Source organism: Hyperoodon ampullatus (assembly GCF_949752795.1).
Source record: "Hyperoodon ampullatus genome assembly, chromosome: 12".
Taxonomy (NCBI): Eukaryota; Metazoa; Chordata; class Mammalia; order Artiodactyla; family Ziphiidae; genus Hyperoodon; species Hyperoodon ampullatus.
This window is the reverse complement of record NC_136925.1, coordinates 61,304,327-61,325,701: the sequence shown is the minus strand read 5'-3', so window position 1 is coordinate 61,325,701 and position 21,375 is coordinate 61,304,327. Positions and strand designations below refer to the sequence as shown.

Genomic DNA, 21,375 nt, shown 5'->3' with positions numbered 1-21,375 from the left:
TATTTATTTTAGTATAAAGAAAACCTGAAATAACCTATATTTCTAACTCCCCCGCCCAATTTTTAACTTTTCATTTTGTACTTCCATCCATTTTATTTTTACACGTAAAAATCTTTTTTTAATAATATTGGGTTCTAGTCTGTTTCATTATCTACTTTTTTAAAAAATTGACAATATTCTTGTTCATGTTTCCAAGTAATTAATAATTTTTATGCAAAGAGGCAAAGAGGCCGGTTTTATAGCTTTATTCTAGTGTATTTTAAAGATACACTAACATTTATTCGGACAATCCCCTACTTTTGAATATTTCCAGTTTTGTGTATGTGTGTGTGTGTGTTTAGAAATAGTCTATTCTATGGAAATTCTGGGCCTAAGGATATACATATATATATATTTTTTTAAGACTTGCTGTACATGATGAAAATACCTTTGAGAAAAGTTCTAGTTATTTACTTCTGTATGGTGTGTTCACTTCCCCAAATTCTTATCAACACTGCTGTTATTAAAAGATTGTATTCCAATTTGATATATAAAACATGATTTTTCTTCTTTAAACTTACTCTTCTATGAATGGTCATAATATTTAAATATACTTTGTATATTATCATTTGTATTTTTTCTTTTGGAATTTATATAGTTTGCTCATTTTTGAAACTTTAAAAAAATCAATTTGTAAGCTTAATTTAAAGATATTACTATTTCCTTTTGATTTCTTTCATTATGCTTAGGTATTTTCTTACCCTGAGATCAAATTCATATTCACCTAAGTTTTTCTACATAGCTCTTTTATAGTGTCATTATTACATATACCTTTTATTTTTTCCCAGTATTTTAGTATGTAAATTTTCAGACATAAAGAAAAGTTGAAAGGATTTTACAGTAACACCCATATTATACCTGCTACATAATATTCTACCACTTGCTTTATCTCATTTTTGTCTATCTACCCCTGTATCCATCCATTAATCTATCTTATTTTGACATGAATTTCCGTGTAAGTTACAAGTTACAGACATTGTTACATTTACTCCTAAATACTATAGCATGGGAATGGTTATCTAGAGTTCATATTACATATACATATACTAAGATGTCTGTTTGACTTGGGGGGGGTGTCAGTAATTTTATTTTATTTCAGCAGTTGGTCCAGGCACAATTTAATAAGTTATTCGCTTTTTCTCCCCACATTTGAAGTCTCTTTTAGCATATCCAAAAAATTCTATAAACATTGGAGTTTGTTTCCAGCCTTTCTGTCGTAAGAAAATTTACTTTTAGATCATATTAATAGTAAGAACTGACATTGTGAGCTTTAATTTTAATAGATTTCATATTTAATAGATTTTATAATTATATTTTATAGTCTTGACTTTATATTTTATTGCAAAAATTTAAATTTTTATATATAGCATGGTCTGAAGCATAGTTTTAAAAATAAATTGGATCTTTATCAGGTTAATTGGCAACAAGAAAGGTTTCAAGAGATTACTGGAAAACTTGGGCACTTTCTTAAGCAAGCAGGTTTTAAGGTAAGATAATTTTAAATTTATTTGGGTACTTTCCTTAAGTCTCATCTTACTGATATGAGAGAAAAAACTACTTTGCTATTCTTGTTCAGTATTTTAATTCTTTTTGTTTTTATTTCTCCCTGGTATTATGTATATCTTACATTCTTTGGATTACTTCATTTTATTTGTTTGTTTGTTTGTTTGACTGACCGTTTATTGCCATGCCACGCGTGGCATGCAGGATCTTAGTTCTCCAACCAGGGATCCCTGCAGTGGGAGTGCAGAGCCCTAATCGCTGGACTCCTGGGAATTCCCTGGATTACTTCATTTTAGAAAATTGCATACAATTTATAAATTGGCTTGGATCTAGTATAAGTAGAAGACTTTTTCTCCACCTATTAAATTAGATGTATAGGTTTAGTGAGGTCACAGAGGAATGTGGAAACTAGTAGAGAGAAATTTCTCCAGTAAAAATGTGAAATATGCCTATGTTACTAGGTAAAAATGCTTGAGTGTTTTGGAAACACTCAATGCTTAATGCTTGTAAGTTTCCCTCCCACAAAATCAAGAAGGTTGAAAACTGTTGTATCAGATAACTTCAGGGCAGTAGTTCTCTGATTTCTATTACTTTTTAAAAAGTACAGTATTGCTTTTGCAAACTTGGTACAGTTATGCTAATAGTGAACCTTTTAACTTTTTAAAAACAATGTTGTATTGAGTTTCATATGTTCAATCTTTTTTATAGGAAAGTGATGTAGCTTTTATCCCTACAAGTGGTCTCAGTGGTGATAATCTAATCACAAGATCTCAGTCAAGTGAACTTACAAAATGGTACAAAGGACTCTGTTTATTAGAACAAATTGGTAAGGATACTGCCATATTAATTTTAATGCATTATGAACTTGATATTAATTATTATTTAGAGTTCTTTATGGGGGACCATGATATGTGTGAAAAAGCATAGGATTTGTAGTCAGAGGAGCTAGGTCACCAATTTTGAAATTATATGCAATATTTAAACTGATGCTAAATTTTTCTTGTTTAATTAATGCCTGCTCTATCTACCTCACAGACTGTTGTGACATTAATGAGAAAACACATGTGAAAACATTTTATAAACTAGAGTATTATATGAATCACAGTCAATTTGCTGTTAGTATTTATTAAAAAATTATTTTCTGAGAGACATGGGAGTATAGTGGACTCATTGGACATGAGTCAAAAATTACTTGAAAATTAAACCTTGCCATTTTTCCATTTTTTTCCAGATTCCTTCAAGCCTCCTCGAAGATCCGTTGACAAGCCTTTTAGATTATGTGTATCTGATGTTTTTAAAGGTAAGTGCTACCTCTATTGGCCTTCTTCAGTATGGTCCCTGCCTTTCCATTCTCTCCTGACCTCTTTTGTTGGACAAAGTTATTATGTTGTCTTCAGATTCTTCCTTCTTTATGCCAGTGGTATACAATTCTAGTTACTTAACACCCCTGCCCAGAAGAATCTTCAGTTTACTTACCATTTTCCCATCTCATACTCACCTTCCAAGTATAAAAAAACCCTGATCCTTTATCTGTCTAGCCTCATAGTTTTTTTCTCCCATTAGATTCCTTTAGTTTCTGAATCCTTCAGCTGAACTGGATCATTCAGTATTTCCTAATCACATAGGGTTTTTATTGCCACTATGTCTACCCATGTTGTGCTCTTCTCTCTCTTTACTTGTCCATTTCCTACCCATATATAGCAGTCTGGGTCAGGAAATAGATACCACACATATGTAAAATGGGAAGTTTAATATAAAGGATTATTAATATATTAAAAAGAATGACTGTAAGATACAAGGGCACTATATGGTACCCTAGGGCTGAGGAAGAGAACCCAAGGAAGGACAAACTCAGAAGAGGTGTTGGAGGAGGTGTTGTATTAAATACCTAAGAATACATCCAGTTTAAGGTGTACAAGGCCCCACACAGAAAAATATAAAATGGAAATGGAATAAAAGTTCTTAATAAATAAAAGGATGTAACTTATTATTCCAATATATAACTTATATATTGGAATAATCAGTATGGTAAAGATGTCAGCTGCTCCCCAGATCTCCATTATCACAGAGCAGGAAGTAGAGAGTAGATCTGGAACTGAGCAGCAATAAAGTGATAATTCTGGGGTGATAATTGAGGTCACCCACACACATACCCTAAGGTGTCGCTCTGTTCTCTGTATCCTCTGTCACTGCATTTTTCATGCAGTTTTATAATTGTTGCTGTGCTGTTTATTTCACTTAGATTGTGAACTCCTTGAGGGCAAGTACTATCACTTCTATATCCATATTTGCAAGACCTAGCTCAGTGCCTGGCACATAACACACACTTAATAAATGTTGTTTAATAAATGAATAAATGAAGGTGCTTCGCAAAAATCATTCAATGAAATTGAAATTTATTATTATCATTTTCCAGCATTCTAGTAGAAGAGGAGGTACGGTAATTCTTTTCAAAATGCCTATTATCTATTTAAAATATAAGAGGTGCTTAATTTTCTTTTTGATTAATAGGGTTTGCTGACTCTACTTGTTTACCTCTTCTCTCTTCAGGCAGCTTCCTGGCTTCTGCCTGCATTGCTTGCCTCAATCTCAGTTCCCACTGAGATTATCAAATGACCTCTTGGTTGCCAACGTCAGTACACATTTTTCAGTTCTATCTTACTTCCATCTTACTTGAATTTGGCATTACTTCTGAGGCTCGTAGCCACATCCACCTTGAAACTTTTCCCCCTTGGTTTCCGTGACCGACTTTCTCCTGCTCTTCTGTTCCTTTCACCTCTCTGTATCTTCTCTGTGGGCTCCTCTTTCTCTGTCCCTTGACTCGTGTTCTGTCACTTCAGTCCTCTTCTTATTCTACATGCTCCCTTTGGACCGACATCCATGATTTCATCTATCTCCTGCGTCTTGATGCCTCACAAATCTCCAACCCAAACCTGTTGTCACTCTGCAGATACATCTGCTAACTGCTGCTGGGCATCGCCACAGGGAGTGTGCTCCCAGGGTACCATTCTCATGGGTTTGGTGTGATTGGTGCCCCCTTGAATGCCTCTTCTCCATCTGTATGTCTTGCAGATACTTCAAATTCACCAAGGCTAAAATGGATCTTGTTCTTTAATTTCCTATCTCACTGTTAATGCACATCTCAGATTTTTCTGTTTTTGCCATTATCCCCCATTTACCTTATCACCCTAAATCTGTCATACCTTATTCTCAAATTCTTGAGTTTCTTCCCTTTCTGTAGTCCATGTATGCATTTCAGTCAACCTCCCCATCTCTCTGACACAGAAACACCATCATGTCACTTTTCCATTCACAATTCTTTTCTGGTTTCCCATTACTTAACTGAGGATGAAATTCAAGCCCTAAGTGTGATTTATGAGGCCCCGTTATTATTTGTCCCATGTCTATCTCTTTTGCCTCCTGTCTTGCCCTTTCCCTCATTATTCCAAATGGTCCCCATATAAGTTCCATATAAATGACGCATGGGCCTTAGCACGTCCCACATTTGGTTATGACTGTGCCTTTGCACATGCACACAAACGATCTGGTAAACTCCTGTTCCTTCTTCTAAGTGCCTCGCTAAAGTGTAGTCGTTCCCCATCATCATGGATTCTTTGATGAGCCTTGTTTTGTTTCCATTGCACATTATAAATAACATTTGTCTCAGGACAATGTAATTGTTTTTGCCTTTCTCTTCACTAGTGTAAACTCCTTGTAGGTAGGGGCTTATATTTTCATCTTTTATTCCCAGAGTTTAGCACTGTGCCTGGTACTTAGAAAGTATTCAATAAATTTCATTTCAATAAAATTGAAAAAGGAATGAATTCCCACTTTTTCTAACATAAATATTTTTATATATAAGAAAATCAAGAGTAGAATGTGGTGTGTCATATTTAGTAGATATATTAAAAATTCTGAAATGATCATTGCTTAATGTTCATTGAACTAGTTTTATATAACTACTAGGGAACTTAGTATAGCTAGCAGTATTAAACATAGATGATATTGTTATGTGAATCATTATAAAATTTTGGCATGTTCTGCAGATCAAGGATCTGGATTTTGTGTAACTGGTAAAATTGAAGCTGGTTTTATCCAAACTGGTGACCGACTACTAGCGATGCCTCCTAATGAAACTTGTACTGCAAAAGGTATTCTTCTGCAAGATTCTTTTGTTAAATAACCCTTAAGTTGAGACGGCAGATTTTTAAAAGTAGTTTAGTTATTAACTCCAGAGTAACTAACCTCTTACTGAAATTGTAACTGACTGTCAAAATGATACTAACTGTTGAAGTTAAAAATGTGAAAACATTAAACGATTTTTTTCTGTTGTGACTGTGTGTGTATAAATGTACATATAACATTCTAACTGTGGTAGCATTTTTTTTTTTGACATTGATTCTAGAAGCCTGGCTAGGATTGAACCAGATGTATAGACACCTGTCAGATACATTTAAAATAGTATTCAGTAGCAGAAATTAAGTCTGGCATCCTGGCACTAAATAGTCAATGGCAAAGCAGAGTGCTATAGTCTGTTGTTTTGAAATGTGTATTTCAGAATTACTATAAGTTAACAACCTAGATCATGTTTATACCAAAAGAAATTTTTTACAGGAAGACTTAAGAAAATAAGATGCAAATGGAGAGAATCCTAATGTTGAAAAGAGAAATTGAGCTAGTTTTAAGTGCCGCAATTATTGCTTTTGCATGTATATGACCTTTCATAATAGCTTATAACTGTTTCTATCTTCTGATCATTTGACCTTACATGTATACATGTTCTTCTTTTTTGAATTCTGCTTAAAAGTTTATAATTCTGCACTTACCTTATTCTAGCTTCCAACTAAACTTCTGACTTCAACATAAAACTGAAGATCTGTTTTATACTATAAAGTAAACTTGCAAACAAAAGGTCTGTGGAAAATGATTCTTTTTAAAAAAGTGTATATTATTTTTATCAAACAAAATTTTCTTGATCTCTAAGCAAGTAGAAAGAAAAAGGTTAAATGGAAATAACTTTGGCTTTCATTCCCTTCTTCATCTTTAAATTTAGGTTAAATTATCTCTGCTGTTGTTTCTTAAAGTGATCAAGAGCTGCAATACTATTGAAATACGAATTTCTTTATATGTTAAAGACCTTTTTGAGAATAAGAAATTTTTTTTAATATAATCAGACATGAATTAAAACCATGACCCTAAACCATGGTCATAGACCTTACAGATTGGCTCCTTTGTGAGCTCCAAAATCATAATTTGGTCACCTCTGAAAGTTCTGTGTTCTTTCCCTCTTTCTTTCCTGTCCCTACCCTACCAGAAAAACTCCAACCACTTATCTTTAACCCAGTGGTTCTTAAAGGGAAGCCATATGAGAAGCACTGCTTCACTCCTTGAGAGCCACCCTTCTAACCCAACTTGGAGATTCTCAGTCCTCAATTTCTAACCCTAATGCTTTTGATTGATTTACTTGATTGTTTAATGCATGCTTCCATCTGAACACTTTAGGTGCTTCTGTGGCTCACTAACCAGTAGTGTCCTAAAAAAGAGAACTGACTAAATCTGCTACCAACAAGTGGAAATTCTAAATTACATTTTCACTTGATTAACATATAAGTTCATAGAGTGTTAAAAAAGAACTTCTTTCTCCAATGAAGAAAGTGCTTAAGAAGATAAATATCACATGTAGGACAGTGTAACATGTTTGGGGGAAGGAAGTCAGATTATATATTATCTTCAGAAAATTTTATATTGTTAATTGAACTTCTAGTATGAAAGCTCTTAAATCCTAAGCTAAAGGCAATCTCTAGTCTATGTAAGTAGCTAGCTCCTGACTTCAATTCCGCATTTCATACCAAAACTCAGATATGGTCATTTTAAATTTACATGTAAAAACTAAATTTAATTAGTTGAAAATTTGACAAACATTTTTAAATATCATAATTGTTAACGTTTTTAGAGTCAGGAACCTCTTTGATACCTTCATGAAAGTATGGCCCCTCTTCTCAGATTAACTCAGATGTGCACCTACATGAAACTTTGAATAAAACTTTAGGTTGTCTCAGAGCCCTTAAAGTTCTCCTTGAACTCCCAAAGAGTCTCAAAGAAACTCACTTAAGAGTATGCTACATGGAAAAAATAAGTATTTTCAGGAAGAGATGGGTGAATTGTAATTTACTAAAAACATGTCAATCAAGAACTGTTCCCCAGTTGTTGGTCTACATACTGTCTTCATCATAAGACTCAAGTTCCTATAGAAAGGAACTTGCCCCACAGAATCAGAAAATATGAGAAACCTTTTAAAAGCCTTTATTCAAATACCTGAGTTTTATTGCCCTTTGCAATTATACTCTAGGATTTTCCCTAGGTAATAAAGGTAGCAATAGCTGGGATCATTTTTAAATTAAATTTTCTTACACTATTAATCTCCTCCTTTTCATAAAACTATTTATCATTGTGCATCTGTCTCTCTGGGAAGCAGTTCTTTTTTTTTTTTTTTGTGGTATGCGGGCCTCTCACTGTTGTGGCCTCTCCCGCTGCGGAGCACAGGCTCCGGACGCGCCCGCTCAGCGGCCATGGCTCACGGGCCCAGCCGCTCCGTGGCATGTGGGATCCTCCCAGACCGGGGCATGAACCCGTGTCCCCTGCATCAGCAGGCGGACTCTCAACCACTGCGCCACCAGGGAAGCCCCGGAAGCAGTTCTTTTGAGTCAGGAATAATGAAGGGGCTTGCCGAGGGTACCATCTGACTGAGTACCGATGCCCTGTGGGTTACTCAGAGATTGTTTACGTGGTTGTCTAATTAGAGCGAAGCTTAAATACTACTAGACATCTTCCCCAGTCTCATCTATTATGTCTTGAAAATAACTGGGACTGTACTATTATGCCTATATCCATTAATATAAGAGAAATATTAGAATGGGGCCTATTTAATGAATATACGACTCGTGTACATGAGTTTAAAAAATCTTGATTAAATAAGTAGAAATCAGCCTTTTATGGACAAATACAAGTCACTTTATGTTTAGGGTGGTGGTCCAGAAGAGTCAAGTCTAGAGGAAGTGTGTTTTCCTCAATGCTTACAGTTAACACTTCTCAATCTCAATCCATTCATATTGAAAATGATGAGTAGTGACTGATGAGGCACAAATCAGCCAAACTCCCTTGGTTGTTATGGTTTGATATTGAGGTGTTTCACTGTATGCTTTGGTTCTTACTCATTTCCAGGAATCACTCTGCATGATGAACCTGTCGACTGGGCGGCAGCGGGCGATCATGTTAGTCTTACGTTGGTTGGGATGGATGTCATCAAAATCAAGTGAGTGAGAAAATGAGTTTAAGCGACCATTGTTTTGGATGTAGGACCTCAAAACGCGTAAATTTGCAATTCACCAGCTCAAATGAGAGAATGAGTGTTAATTCTGAATCTCATTTGGCCAAAAATAGGCACTTGTGGAAGTGTAAGAATGATAAGCAGAACCTACTAAAATTTAAATTAATATGCGTCAACGTGTGTACCTGACATGTTCTTTGAGGGAAAACTGTAATGTATGAAAATGACATAAGGTTAATAATGGTGTAAAGCCATGCTTTAACCCAAAAGGGACTATTTAGAAAAAGTCCCTAATTTACTGGATTGTTTTACCTTGTTAATGGTTTTAAAGGTTTCCTATTGGATGTGTATTTAATTATCCCCCCAACTACCTGCTCTCCTTTTTTGTTTTTGTTTTGTTGTTGTTACAGTGTTGGCTGCATATTTTGTGGCCCCAAAGAACCCATTAAGGTTTGCACTCGTTTCAGAGCCCGAATCCTCATCTTTAATATTGAAATTCCTATCACTAAAGGATTTCCTGTAAGTTTCAAAATGTTTGTTACTATTTTTATAAATTGAATATAACTTTATCCTAAAAAGTAGTAACTCTCTTTATAAGTGATGATGCTATGGTTATTTTCAACTAACATTTGTATTACTCTCATTCAGAAAAACATGAAATTGGAATTTGAAAATCATCTTTATTTTGATCCTTAAGTCTGGGGATGTTTTTTTCAAAAAGGCATTGAGAAGAAATTTCATAATCAATAGGATACAAACTGATGATAATAAAAAAATCATTTAGGGAAAATGGTAGATACTTTTTTGCTGAGTTCCAAATGTTACTTCTTAGATTGGGTCTTTCTGTTTTTTTTTTTCTATAATAAGCTTATTTGTAGTTTTTCTGATTATAAAAGTAATACATTGTTATGGAAAATTTTGGAAAACACACAAAAAATAAAAATGATAAGAAAATTCTGTGACTTCCCTGGGACGCAGCAGTTAAGAATCCGCCTGCCAATGCAGGGGACACGGGTTCGAGCCCTGGTCCGGGAAGATCCCACATGCCACAGAGCAACTAAGTCTGTGTGCCACAACTACTGAGCCTGCGCTCTAGAGCCCTCGAGCCACAACTGCTGAAGCCCGTGCACCCAAGAGCCCGTGCTCCGCAACAAGAGAGGCCACCACAATGAGAAGCCTGTGCACTGCAACGAAGAGTAGCCCCCATTCTCCACAAGTAGAGAAAGCACACGCACACCAAAAGACCCGACACAGCCAAAAATAAATAAATTAATTAAAAAAATCATATTTAACATCTTATTAAAAAAATCTTCTATAATTGTGTAACCTATAATTATCTATTCTTTACATTTCAGAGTATTTTATTGTGTACATTGGTATCTATGGGTATATTTTGGGGATGCTTGACCTAGGTAAACTTTAATTACGCTGAAGCTGTGAGGTTGGTTTGCAGGTTATCATTGACTAGCACCATTTGAACATACACATTTATGGGAAGAGGGGGATTTTATACTATACTGTTACTTATCCAGAAAAGATACTACTGTGAATAGCATGAATTCTTTGTTTTATGTGTAAATTTTTTTTCAGCTATTTGGGGCCATACTCTGTTTATAGTTTGGAACCTTGCTTTTGCCATTTAACTAATGGACATTTTCCCCATTAGACTTATTTTTCTTTTCTTGATCAGCTTATTACATAGTACAGGTTCTGCATGAGAATCAAAAATGTTTCTCGGTGGAATTAAATGGCTTGCCTTTAAAAATATAAACAGATCATTTTCTCCATTTGATGCATCTTTGAAATAAGAGTAAGGCAGTAATAGTAATAGACCTTTAAACTTTATTTAAATTAGTGATAGTATTTTAAAGATTGGGAATAAATTTATTTAGCTCATTTAAATTTATTTTATACCTCTGCACCTTTATTTGAGATAATCATGTGCTTTGCTTATAATTCTTTATAATTATTTCTATGTAAACTTGATCCTATAAAATTATATTTATAAAATAGTGTTTAAGTATTTTAGTTTTATAATTATATTCCATTTCTCCCATATGCTAAAAAAGGGGAGGGGCAAAAGCTTCTGTCCAAAGAAACAGTTATTGTTGCAAATACTTCTTTTAAATTTTAAAATTCATGTGTTGATAAGCAAGAAATTGCTATGAACGAATGGCACTCATTCTTAGAAAGCAGTATGTCCAATGGCGAGAAACTGAAGAGGTTGGTTACTGTGTTTTTACTCATGCGGCAATAATTTTTGCCAATGGAGAGGTGGAGAGGTCAGGAGGTTGGTAGTTACTTTGAATAGTAATACTGTCTTCCTGTGTACTGTAGTTTCTTTTATGAATTAAAAGTTTTTCAGTGCTGCTTTATGAGATTCTACTTGCTTATGTTGATTCACGAATACCAGGATGAAATTTGTTTCAGAAAAAAACGATCACGTTTTGTCATTTAGTCCACTCTCTGTGGGAAGAAACTTTCACAATTTTAAAAAATTTAACCAAGGAGAGGCTTCCTAAGCAATTAAATTTCACTATTTAGGGACTAGTTCCTTAATACATAAATATTTTTGTTTCCCTTAGTTTATATGGTTAACTGTCTATATATTTAAGAAGAAAAAAAAGAAGAATGGGTTAGACTTTAACTAAATTCATGTTTTGATTTTGATTTATTGTGATAAACTATTTGTAACAGAAAATTTACCATTTTACCCATTTTTAAGTGTACAGTTCAGTGGCCTTAAGTACATTCACCTTGTGCAACCATCACCACCTCCCACCTCCAGAACTTTTTCCTTATCCCAAACTCTGTACCCATTAAACAATAACTCCCCCTATCACGCTTTCCCCCTATCCTCTGGTAACCACAGTTCTACTTTGTTTCTCTATGAATTTGCTTATTCTCCGTCCCTCATATAAGTGAATCATGCAATATTTGTCCTTTTGTGTCTGACTTATTTCACTTAACATAATGTTTTTGAGGTTCATCCATGTTATAACATGTATCAGAATTTCATTTCTTTTTAAAACTGAATAATATTCCATTGTAAGTATTTACCACATTTTATTTATCCATTCATCCGTTGATGGATGTTTGGGTTGTTTCTGTCTTTCGGCAGATGTAAATGATGCTTCTGTGAACACTGGCATACAAGTATCTGTTTGAACCCCTGCTTTCAATTCTTCCGGGTATATATCTCAGAGTAGAATTGCTTGATTGTATGGAAATTCTGTGTTTAACTTTTGAGGAACCACTAAACTGTTTTCCACAGAAGCTGCACCATTTTTACATTCCCACCAGCAGTACACAAGGGTTCGAATTTCTCCTCTTCCTTGTTATTTTCCTTTCTTGTGTGTGTGGGTGTTGGGGGGGTGATTTTTTGTTTCTTTGTTTATAACAGGCATACTGATGAATGTGAAGGGGTGTATCATTGTGGTTTGTTTTTTTTTTTTTTGCGCTACGCGGGCCTCTCACTGCTGTGGCCTCTCCCGTTGCGGAGCACAGGCTCCGGACGCGCAGGCTCAGCGGCCATGGCTCACGGGCCCAGCCGCTCCGCGGCATGTGGGATCTTCCTGGACCGGGGCACAAACCCATGTCCCCTGCATCGGCAGGCAGACTCTCAACCACTGCGCCACCAGGGAAGCCCCATCATTGTGGTTTTGATTTGCATTTCCCTAAGGACTAGTGATGTTGAGCATCTTTTCATTTCTTTATGTATTTTGGGTTTTAATTCCTTATCAGTGTATGATTTGCAAATATCTTCTTCCATGCTGTGGGTTGTCTTTTTACTCTTAAGTGTCCTTTGATGTACAAAAGATTTACATTTTGATGAAGTCCAGTTTATCTACATTTTCTTTTGTTGCCTTTACTTTCGGTGTCATATCCAAGAAGTCATTGCCAGATTCAACATTAAGAAGATTTCCCACTCTGTTTTCTTCTAAGAGTTTCATAGTTTTAGTCCTTTTGTTTAGGTCTTTGATCCATTTTGAGTTAATTTTTGTATATGGTGTAAGATTCTTTTGCATGTAGATATCTAATTTTCCCAGCACCGTTTGTTGAAAAGACTGTTCTCTCCCTATTGAGTGGTCTTGGCACCCTTATTGCTGCTTAACCTATTTGATGTGCATTTCCTTACATATAAAACGTGAACAGTAATAGTTAATATATAAGGCCATCAGTTAACTTCATTCAGGTTTACCATGTGTTAGGCACCACTTTAAAATAACATTATCTGGTTTTCCTCATTTAGTGACGAGAGACCTGATGCTGGGGATATTGGGGGAAAAACGGTAATTACAGGATTTGCCCCAGATCACACAACTAGAATGTGTAAAGTTAGGATTTGAACTCAGGTCTGCCTGACTTCAAAGCCTGTCTAAACTCCCATATAATATTTTACTCTCATTATCCAGCAATGAATACAGTTCATTACTGCTGAATATCATGCGATTCCCCTTCCCTCATTTTTATGGTGAAACAATTCACATTTGTTGAACATCTGCGGTACCAGACACTGTCTCTGCTGTTTAGTTCTCATCATAATCCTGTAAGGAAGGTTATGTAATTTACTCAAGTTTACACAGGTGGTGGAGGAGAAATTGGAACTGCTTCCCATGACCTTTTCCCCTAGTGAGTTAAGGGACAACCTGATTGGAGTGGTGGGACTTAGGGGAAGCAGCTGGAGATCCTGCAACTCCAGGCAGTAGTGCTGAGGCTAACGTGATTCAGTGTGAGTGCCAGAGATGCTGCAGCGAACGGCTTTGTAGTGTTACAATTTTTTGTTTTAGGTGCTGTTGCACTACCAAACCATCAGTGAACCTGCTGTTGTTAAACGACTGATTAGCGTCTTGAACAAAAGCACTGGTGAAGTCACAAAGAAAAAGCCTAAGTAAGTGTTTTAATGCTTAAATAATAAACACAATTTAAGCACATTCCTTACAGATTAATTCATTTGTATAATATTTCTCTTTGTGATAAGTGAAGTCTGGTTTTACTTGTTCCAGAAATCATTTTTTTAAAGGACTAGATGAAAACACAAAAATATTTAAGCTCCTGTTTAGGTAGGAATGCTAGATATAATTTCAGTTATATATGATGGCGATGGGTGTGAATTGTAAATAAAAATGTAAATATAAGTTTATATGTAAGTATCAAGCCCTAGATACTGATGATGTAAAAATGAAGGCATTTAAAAAAATCAGTCCTACATTTTTGAAGATGAATTTGATTTATGCCTAGCCACTTGTCCCAAATTCCAGTTGATTGTGCGTCTTAACTTTCTTGTCACCTCCTCATGGGAATCATGCCCTATGCTAAGAATACCTCAGGAAGAGAGTGAACTAAACACTTTTTTCCCACCTGGAAAGTACTTTTGTTTTCTGCTTGAAGTCCACCTGGTGCCTAGGCTGAGGTGGTCACCACATGTTGGTCCCCTCTGCTTACCATTAACATCTAGGTCTAGGTGTGGACAGTTCCCCCTTGGCTGGGATAGGCACGGGATTTTTCAGAGGAGGTGCTTCCTGAGAATCTTGAGTTTCTTACTCTAATTCAACTAAAGGTTGACCACAGTTTGGTTTGGCTGCTTCAGCTTTGGGGTTTTCCTCACTTCAGCCCTGTGGGGAATCCCACCCAAAATCCCCTTTTTTTTCAGTCCTGGGGTGTTCCTCCTCATTTGCACCTGTGTAAGAGGCCAAGGTGGTTAGAGGGTTAATTTAGGATTGGCTGCACGTAGAAGAAAGAATCTTCACACTGTTCTAAACCCATGCCTGTTTCTCCGTTAGTTAGAAAAAAGAGGCTACTTCACCTCTCTTTTAAAGATAGTTCTTTATTTTTAACCTGAGTCTTTAGCTTCTAGCATGAGTGTCTGCCATAATGTACTGAGAAGTGTGATAGAACTAATGGCTGATGTTTCTTGAGGACCACTATTTTCTAGGCTCTGTCATAAGTGCTTTCACATGGTTTCCATTCTCAGCAACCATATGAAGCAGGTACTATTATGTTTCCCATGTTTCAAATGAGGAAGCTGAGGCTTAGAGAGATTGTATAACATGTTTGAGATCACAAAGCTAGCAAGTGGCAGGCCCAGGATTCTAATCTAGTTAGCTGGGTCACATAAATTCTTTTGGCAGATACACTGCCGGGCGTGGGGTGGATGGATGGTGGGGGGTGGCCGCGTGGCACGGGGGGATCGGCTCGGTGCTTTGTGGCCGCCTGGAGGGGTGGGATGGGGAGGGTGGGAGGGAGGGAGACGCAGGAGGGAGGGGATGTGGGAACAGATGTATATGTATGACTGATTCACTTTGTTGTAAAACAGAGACTAATATAAAAAAAAATAGGTTTGTGGTTATGTTTATAGAAAGATTCCTTGTCCTTTAGAGATACATATTGCAGTATTTTCAGATGAAAAAAAATGTTTTCCTTAAAAAAAAAAAAAATTCTTTTGGCAGGAGCCAGGCTCTTTGACTTGGAAAATTCTTAATGTGACATTGGCTCATCAGATGTAATCCTGAATTTTACCCTCCCTGCTCCTGCTGCAGATTCTAGCTCAATGATGCTAATTCTAGGTTTTAATATATTCTCATGCTAGTTTTTCCTGTCACCGTATTTGTAGCTTTGTCCTTTTATTTTGCACCAACACCATTTGGCCTTTCCCCTTTGTTTCCATTCCTGGCACATTGTAGACTCGATTGCTTTTTATGGGATAGAATCAAACTTTCTAGAACCAAACTTAATACAAATTATGAGTATATTAGATGTTCTCCTTCCTAAGGAATGGGACCTTAAGCTGAAATTGCCCAAAACCAATATTTAGAATTTGGGGAATACTTTTTTTTAGAACCCTTGGCTTATTCTATCTGTCTGTCCCTGAATTAATCTTTCAGAAGGGGAGTTTATGAATGCTGTTCTCTATCCTTCTAGAACACATCAAAATTGAATTAGAGAACATTTCAGAATGTCCCCTTTGGGTTCTCCCTCTTTCAGTAAGTCTGGTGGGGCCCGTGCACAAGGATTCTTGGTTGTTTTGCTTATTTGTGTGAAGCTGTTTGCAATCAGGCCTGTGCCTCATCTCCCTTCATTTCCTATAAACATCATACTGTGGAAGAATCTTACATGATTTTATCCTGAACGTCTGTTAAAGAACCACTCTTCCTATGTGAGAAAAGAGAGAGGAGGAAGGGAGAGAGAGATCTAGGGTAGTGTGTTGGCACTAGGAGATTATCCTCTTTAAAGATAACTTTTTAACACATAGTCTACCAATTAGGATTTTACTATGGAAGACATAGGACATTGCATTCCTTTCTTAAAATGCAACCGCATCACTTTCTTTCATTTCATGAGGGAATGAAAGGGAAGACTTTGGTGGAGGGGTCTTGAGTATTTTAGATTATAGTGTCCTTCAAAGGATAGAGTTCAATTTGGAGGATTGTTTAAAAAATACACACACACACACACACACACACACACACACACACACACACACACACTCATACACACACGAACTAGCTAATATTTCTTAAATCTAGAATTACTCCTCTCATTTCTTTCAACTACCCCCCCAAATTCAAAGGCATATATTTTCATTTTAAGAAAATCCCTTTTTACTTTTTAAGTTTTTGAAACACTTAAGTTGATGTGTAGTTGGAATGTGAAATATTTTTCAGGTTTTAATTACATTTCTTTACCTTTATTAGATTTCCATTTTATTTTTCGTGATAGATTGTTGACCAAAGGCCAGAATGCATTGGTGGAGCTACAGACACAAAGACCAGTGGCTCTTGAGCTGTACAAAGACTTTAAAGAGCTGGGGAGATTCATGCTGCGCTACAGTGGTTCTACCATAGCTGCTGGTGTAGTCACCGAGGTATTTTAAAGTGACTGATTATGTGTCCGTGGTTATTATGTCTTTTTCTACTTTCTTGTTAAAATTTTACTTATTTATTTTATTTTTTGGCTGCGTTGGGTCTTTGTTGCTGCGCACGGGCTTTCTCTAGTTGTGGCGAGCGGGGGCTGGCTACTCTTCGTTGCGGTGCGTGGGCTTCTCATCGCAGTGGCTTCTCTTGTTGCGGAGCACAGGCTGTATGTGCATGGGCTTCAGTAGTTGTGGCTCGCGGACTCTAGAGTTCAGGCTCAGTAGTTGTGGCACACGGGCTTAGTTGCTCCGCGGCATGTGCGATCTTCCTGGACCAGGGATCGAACCCGTGTCCCCTGCATTGGTAGGCGGATTCTTAACCACTGTGCCACCAGGGAAGCCCTCTTTTTCTACTTTTTAAGAATGATTACTGAGATTTTATGGCTTAACGGGAGTGCAGTTATATTAGAACAACATTTTAAAATTTTATTAAAGATTAAAAGAATGATGGGAAGAAAATGTTTCATCTTAGATCTTCTCATAACGAGACTTCCAAACTGTCTTCTCCACCAGTAATATTGCTCAAAATTAAAGGAAATCCATTGAAAAGTACATCTGTATGCAGTTCAGATCATCTGTATGCAGTCCAAATCATGAGAATAGACTTTAATAGGAGTCAAATGAATTGGGGGTAGTGGTTTTGTTTAACAAAGTGCCCTCATTACATTTTCTTTTTTTAAATAACTGGTTCTCAGTTCATTCCTTCAGAAAGTTCAGTTAATATATCAGTAATGTTTCTGAAACATTAATATATAATGTAAGGTACAGTTGAGTTTTGGAGAAAATAGCCAGAAATGAACCAGAATTTCAGTGATTTAAATTTTCTTCCACACTATCATGATTAATATAGATCTTATGAATACATGCATGCCTTATTTGATTGCACTTCACAGATACTGCGTTCTACAAAATGAAGGTTTGTGGCAACCTTGCATTGAGCAAGTCTCTAGGCACCATTTTCCCAACAGCATTTGCTCACTTCATGTCTCTGTTTCACACTTTGGTAATTCTTGCAGTATTTCAGACTTTTACATTATTATTATATTTGTTATGGCAATCTGTGATCAGTAATCTTTGATGTTACTCCTACAAAAAGGTTATGACTCACTGAAGGCTCAGATGATGGTTAGCCTTTTTTAGCAATAAAGTATTTTTAAGTTAAGGTATGTACACTGTTTTCTTAGACATAATGCTATTGCACTCTTAATAGACTATAGTATAGTGTAAACATAACTTTTCTATCCACTGGAAAACCAAAAAATTCCTATGACTTGCTTTATTGCGATTCTCACTTTATCGAGGTGGCCTGGAACGGAACCCACAATATCTCCGAGGTATGCATGTATTTTTAAAAGGGGCTTCATTACTTCATATGCTTGTTTTCTGCATAAAAATTACTCAGTTCATTTAACTGGATGGATACTTTGGACATAGGGCTTTAGGTTGCCTCAAAATTCAGTTATACGTGTACCATGTAAAAGGCTCTGGAGTTAAACTTAAGTCTAAGTCTGAGTTACTGCTCCACTAATTCCTAGCTGCAGAAGAACAACATTTGTCCTGTAATTTATCCATCTATGAAAATGGAGTAATAGAATCTACCTTCTGGAGTTGTGAAATGAAATGGTCTGCATAAAGCACTTGGCACAGTGATTGCATTTAGAAAGCATTCAGTAAATGTTACCTAATATCAGCAGCGGCAGCATCACATTTAACTATCAAAACATTCTTTATAAAAGAGCATTCTAAAAATAAGATGCAGTCTCTTGTGGAAAATAATGGAGAGATTATAGAAAATCTCAAATAACAAGACTAGGGAAGGAAAAAAGTTGCAGGAAAAACAAAAAAGTTTCACCTGATGTAATGATTACTCCACTGCCATTTTTTCCTTTTGTTGTTGTTGTTCATATAATGTGATTGGTTAAATTATAGCAAATGCTTTTTTTTTTTCTTTTACAGATAAAAGGCTGATGGGTCAGAATTTCTACTATGTTTCTAAACACAATGAGATAGTTAACCTCCGTGTTTTGAAAGAATCCAGTTATTCAGTTAAAGCAACAATGTGCAATTGATATTTTTTTAAATGAGAGAGAAAATTCAAGCTATAATCAGCTGCAAAGAAGTATCATTCACCACTCCTACAAAAATTTTAAGTTGCCAACTGGCAAAGAAAGGCAAATATTGCACTTTCATTAAAAAAAAATAGCTTTTCCTTTGAAATGTTACTAATGGGTTTACCTTGCTTAGACTTACAGAAGTTATCAGAAATATGTGTTAGAAGACATTGAATCATCATGACGTGAACTCTACTTCCAGCCAAATCACAAAACCTTTACAGTTTTCTCTTTTCATTTCAACTTACAACACACATTTTTAAGGAAGAATAACTAAAATGGGTTATTGAGGTAGTTAATATTTGACCTGAGCAGTTTTTTAGTTAACTGTAGGAAAAGATTTGTTGAAGGTTAATAAAGGTATTTTGTGTTGAGCAGTGAGTGTTCTTCCTTCAACAAACAACCATTTGGAACTGCTTAGTTTGCAGTTGTTGGAAATTGTTCCTTTGGTAACCAAGATATTATTTAAGGTGTAAAGCCAGCTAATAAAATGCCTTAGTGTGAGCATAACAACAAAATGTGTTGTGTTTCTTCGATGTTTATGAGATTCTAAGTAGGACCTGGGTTTTATGGGATCTTTTTCACCTGAGGGTTTCCCCACTCTTTCACGTGAGTTCTTGCTTTTTATCCTAATAGCAGATCAAATTTAATCTCATCCATTTCTAACCATAACTTAATTTTATTTTTCCCATTCTCACTTTTATAATTACATGTATGATGACTTTATCTCATATTCCTTGTAGACTGTAAGTCCCCTATGAGTAAGAGTCATGTTTTTCTTTAAAGTTTCAAGGAACTCCAAGGTATATTTAGGTAACAGGTATTTGTTGAGCTCCCTCCTGGGTACCATTGCTTTCGAGTGGATTTTGTCCTCAGCCGAGGCTGGGACTGTGTTCTGATGGACCATATGATACAATTTTTTTTTAATTAATTAATTTATTTATTTATTTTTGGCTGTGTTGGGTCTTCGTTTCTGTGCGAGGGCTTTCTCTAGTTGCGGCAAGTGGGGGCCACTCTTCATCGCGGTGCGCGGGCCTCTCACTATTGCGGCCTCTCTTGTTGCGGAGCAGGGGCTCCAGATGCGCAGGCTCTGTAGTTGTGGCTCACGGGCCCAGTTGCTCCGCGGCATGTGGTATCTTCCCAGACCAGGGCTCAAACCTGTGTCCCCTGCAATGGCAGGCAGATTCTCAACCACTGCACCACCAGGGAAGCCCTGATACAATTTTTTTATATTGGGAAATGGTGTGATTTATATATTGATGGCTTACCATATTCAACAGCATTTCTTCTTAATTGAAGAATAACATCCATATGGTAAAGTGTACAGAACATGAATGTGCTGCTTGGTGGACGATCACAAGGTGAACACATTTCTTTACTAAAAAGTATATGTGTAGCTGTTATTTGAGAGTAAACTTGCTAAGGCAAAAAAGTGTTTTATTTATATTAGTCAGAAATTTAACAGATACAGCTGACAGAAACCTAATTTAAAATGACTTAAGCAAAAAAGAAAGACCTGCAGTAGCCCTGACTTCAGCTGGTCTTGCTCGAGTCACAGTGTCAGGCAAGGACTAATCTGTACTCTGCCTTCTCCAGTGTTGGTTTTGCCCTCAGACTCCATACGGAACCCCCTGCGATTCCACACATAGATCCTCAGACCCTCCATCAAGGGCAAGGACAGGCTAAAAGAACATGTCTTTTCCAGAAGTCCTAGAAACATCTCACCATGGACTATAACTGAGTTTAATTTCTTTCCTTGGGGCATCCTTTAGTTGTGATGTGAATATCACCCGAAGTGCGTAGCTGAGAATTATGGAAGGGTTGGAAGGAAATTCAGGATGCTATGAAGAAGGGGAAATGGATTGGGGCTGGGGGGAGGGGGGTGGGATGCAAAAACAAGAAACATCCACTCTGTATAGCATACAAGGTCATGATAGCATTAAGAATTTTAAATACAAATTTAGCGTAAAACAAATAGTAGCAGCAGTAGTAAAAATGAGTTTATTTCTTCCTTCCTAAATTGTGATAGAGTGATCTTTTTATTTACATTATGTTTACAATTGATTGTTGTTGAGGGGTGGTAATATTAAGAGAACCCACTGTGGGAGGTTGGGGTTAAGTGACAAGGTGTCCGGCGAGCACGCCCAAGCTTGGGTTTGGTCTGAAATCCTCCCCCTGACACTTACCATACTAAATAGTACATCCATTTTGGGTCACTGTGATTCAGGTACTTCTTGTCTCTGCTTCGTCCTATTTATGGTCACGCTGTTTCTTTACACAAGTGGCTTTGTCCTCTTACGGTGACTCTTCATGGGTCTCCACTGGATCAATTGCCTCTATGGTAACCTGCCTTAAAAAAATTTCAGGTCCATGTTTGGACTTGTTAATGTTTTTCCACACGTTCGTTATTTATGACAATATTTGAATTTTAGAAACTCAAATATTGGTTTAGAAAACAATTTCTGGACATAGTTTTTTTTCTC

The 21,375-nt window shown here is 36.4% G+C and overlaps 1 protein-coding gene across 1 annotated transcript in view; it reads left to right on the top strand.

The window, feature by feature from the left end:
- Window positions 1-19,266, top strand: part of HBS1L (HBS1 like translational GTPase) — a gene marked incomplete at both ends in the record, with an annotated part of 81,500 nt that extends 62,234 nt beyond the window's left edge. The window contains 9 exons of the mRNA XM_079716384.1: window positions 1,452-1,526; window positions 2,251-2,368; window positions 2,774-2,842; window positions 5,589-5,693; window positions 8,764-8,854; window positions 9,280-9,388; window positions 13,660-13,760; window positions 16,589-16,733; window positions 18,738-19,266. Of these exons, the coding sequence (XP_079572510.1) occupies window positions 1,452-1,526; window positions 2,251-2,368; window positions 2,774-2,842; window positions 5,589-5,693; window positions 8,764-8,854; window positions 9,280-9,388; window positions 13,660-13,760; window positions 16,589-16,733; window positions 18,738-18,749 (825 nt within the window). The remainder of the gene's footprint in view (window positions 1-1,451; window positions 1,527-2,250; window positions 2,369-2,773; window positions 2,843-5,588; window positions 5,694-8,763; window positions 8,855-9,279; window positions 9,389-13,659; window positions 13,761-16,588; window positions 16,734-18,737) is intronic.
- Window positions 19,267-21,375: the final 2,109 nt, after the last annotated feature.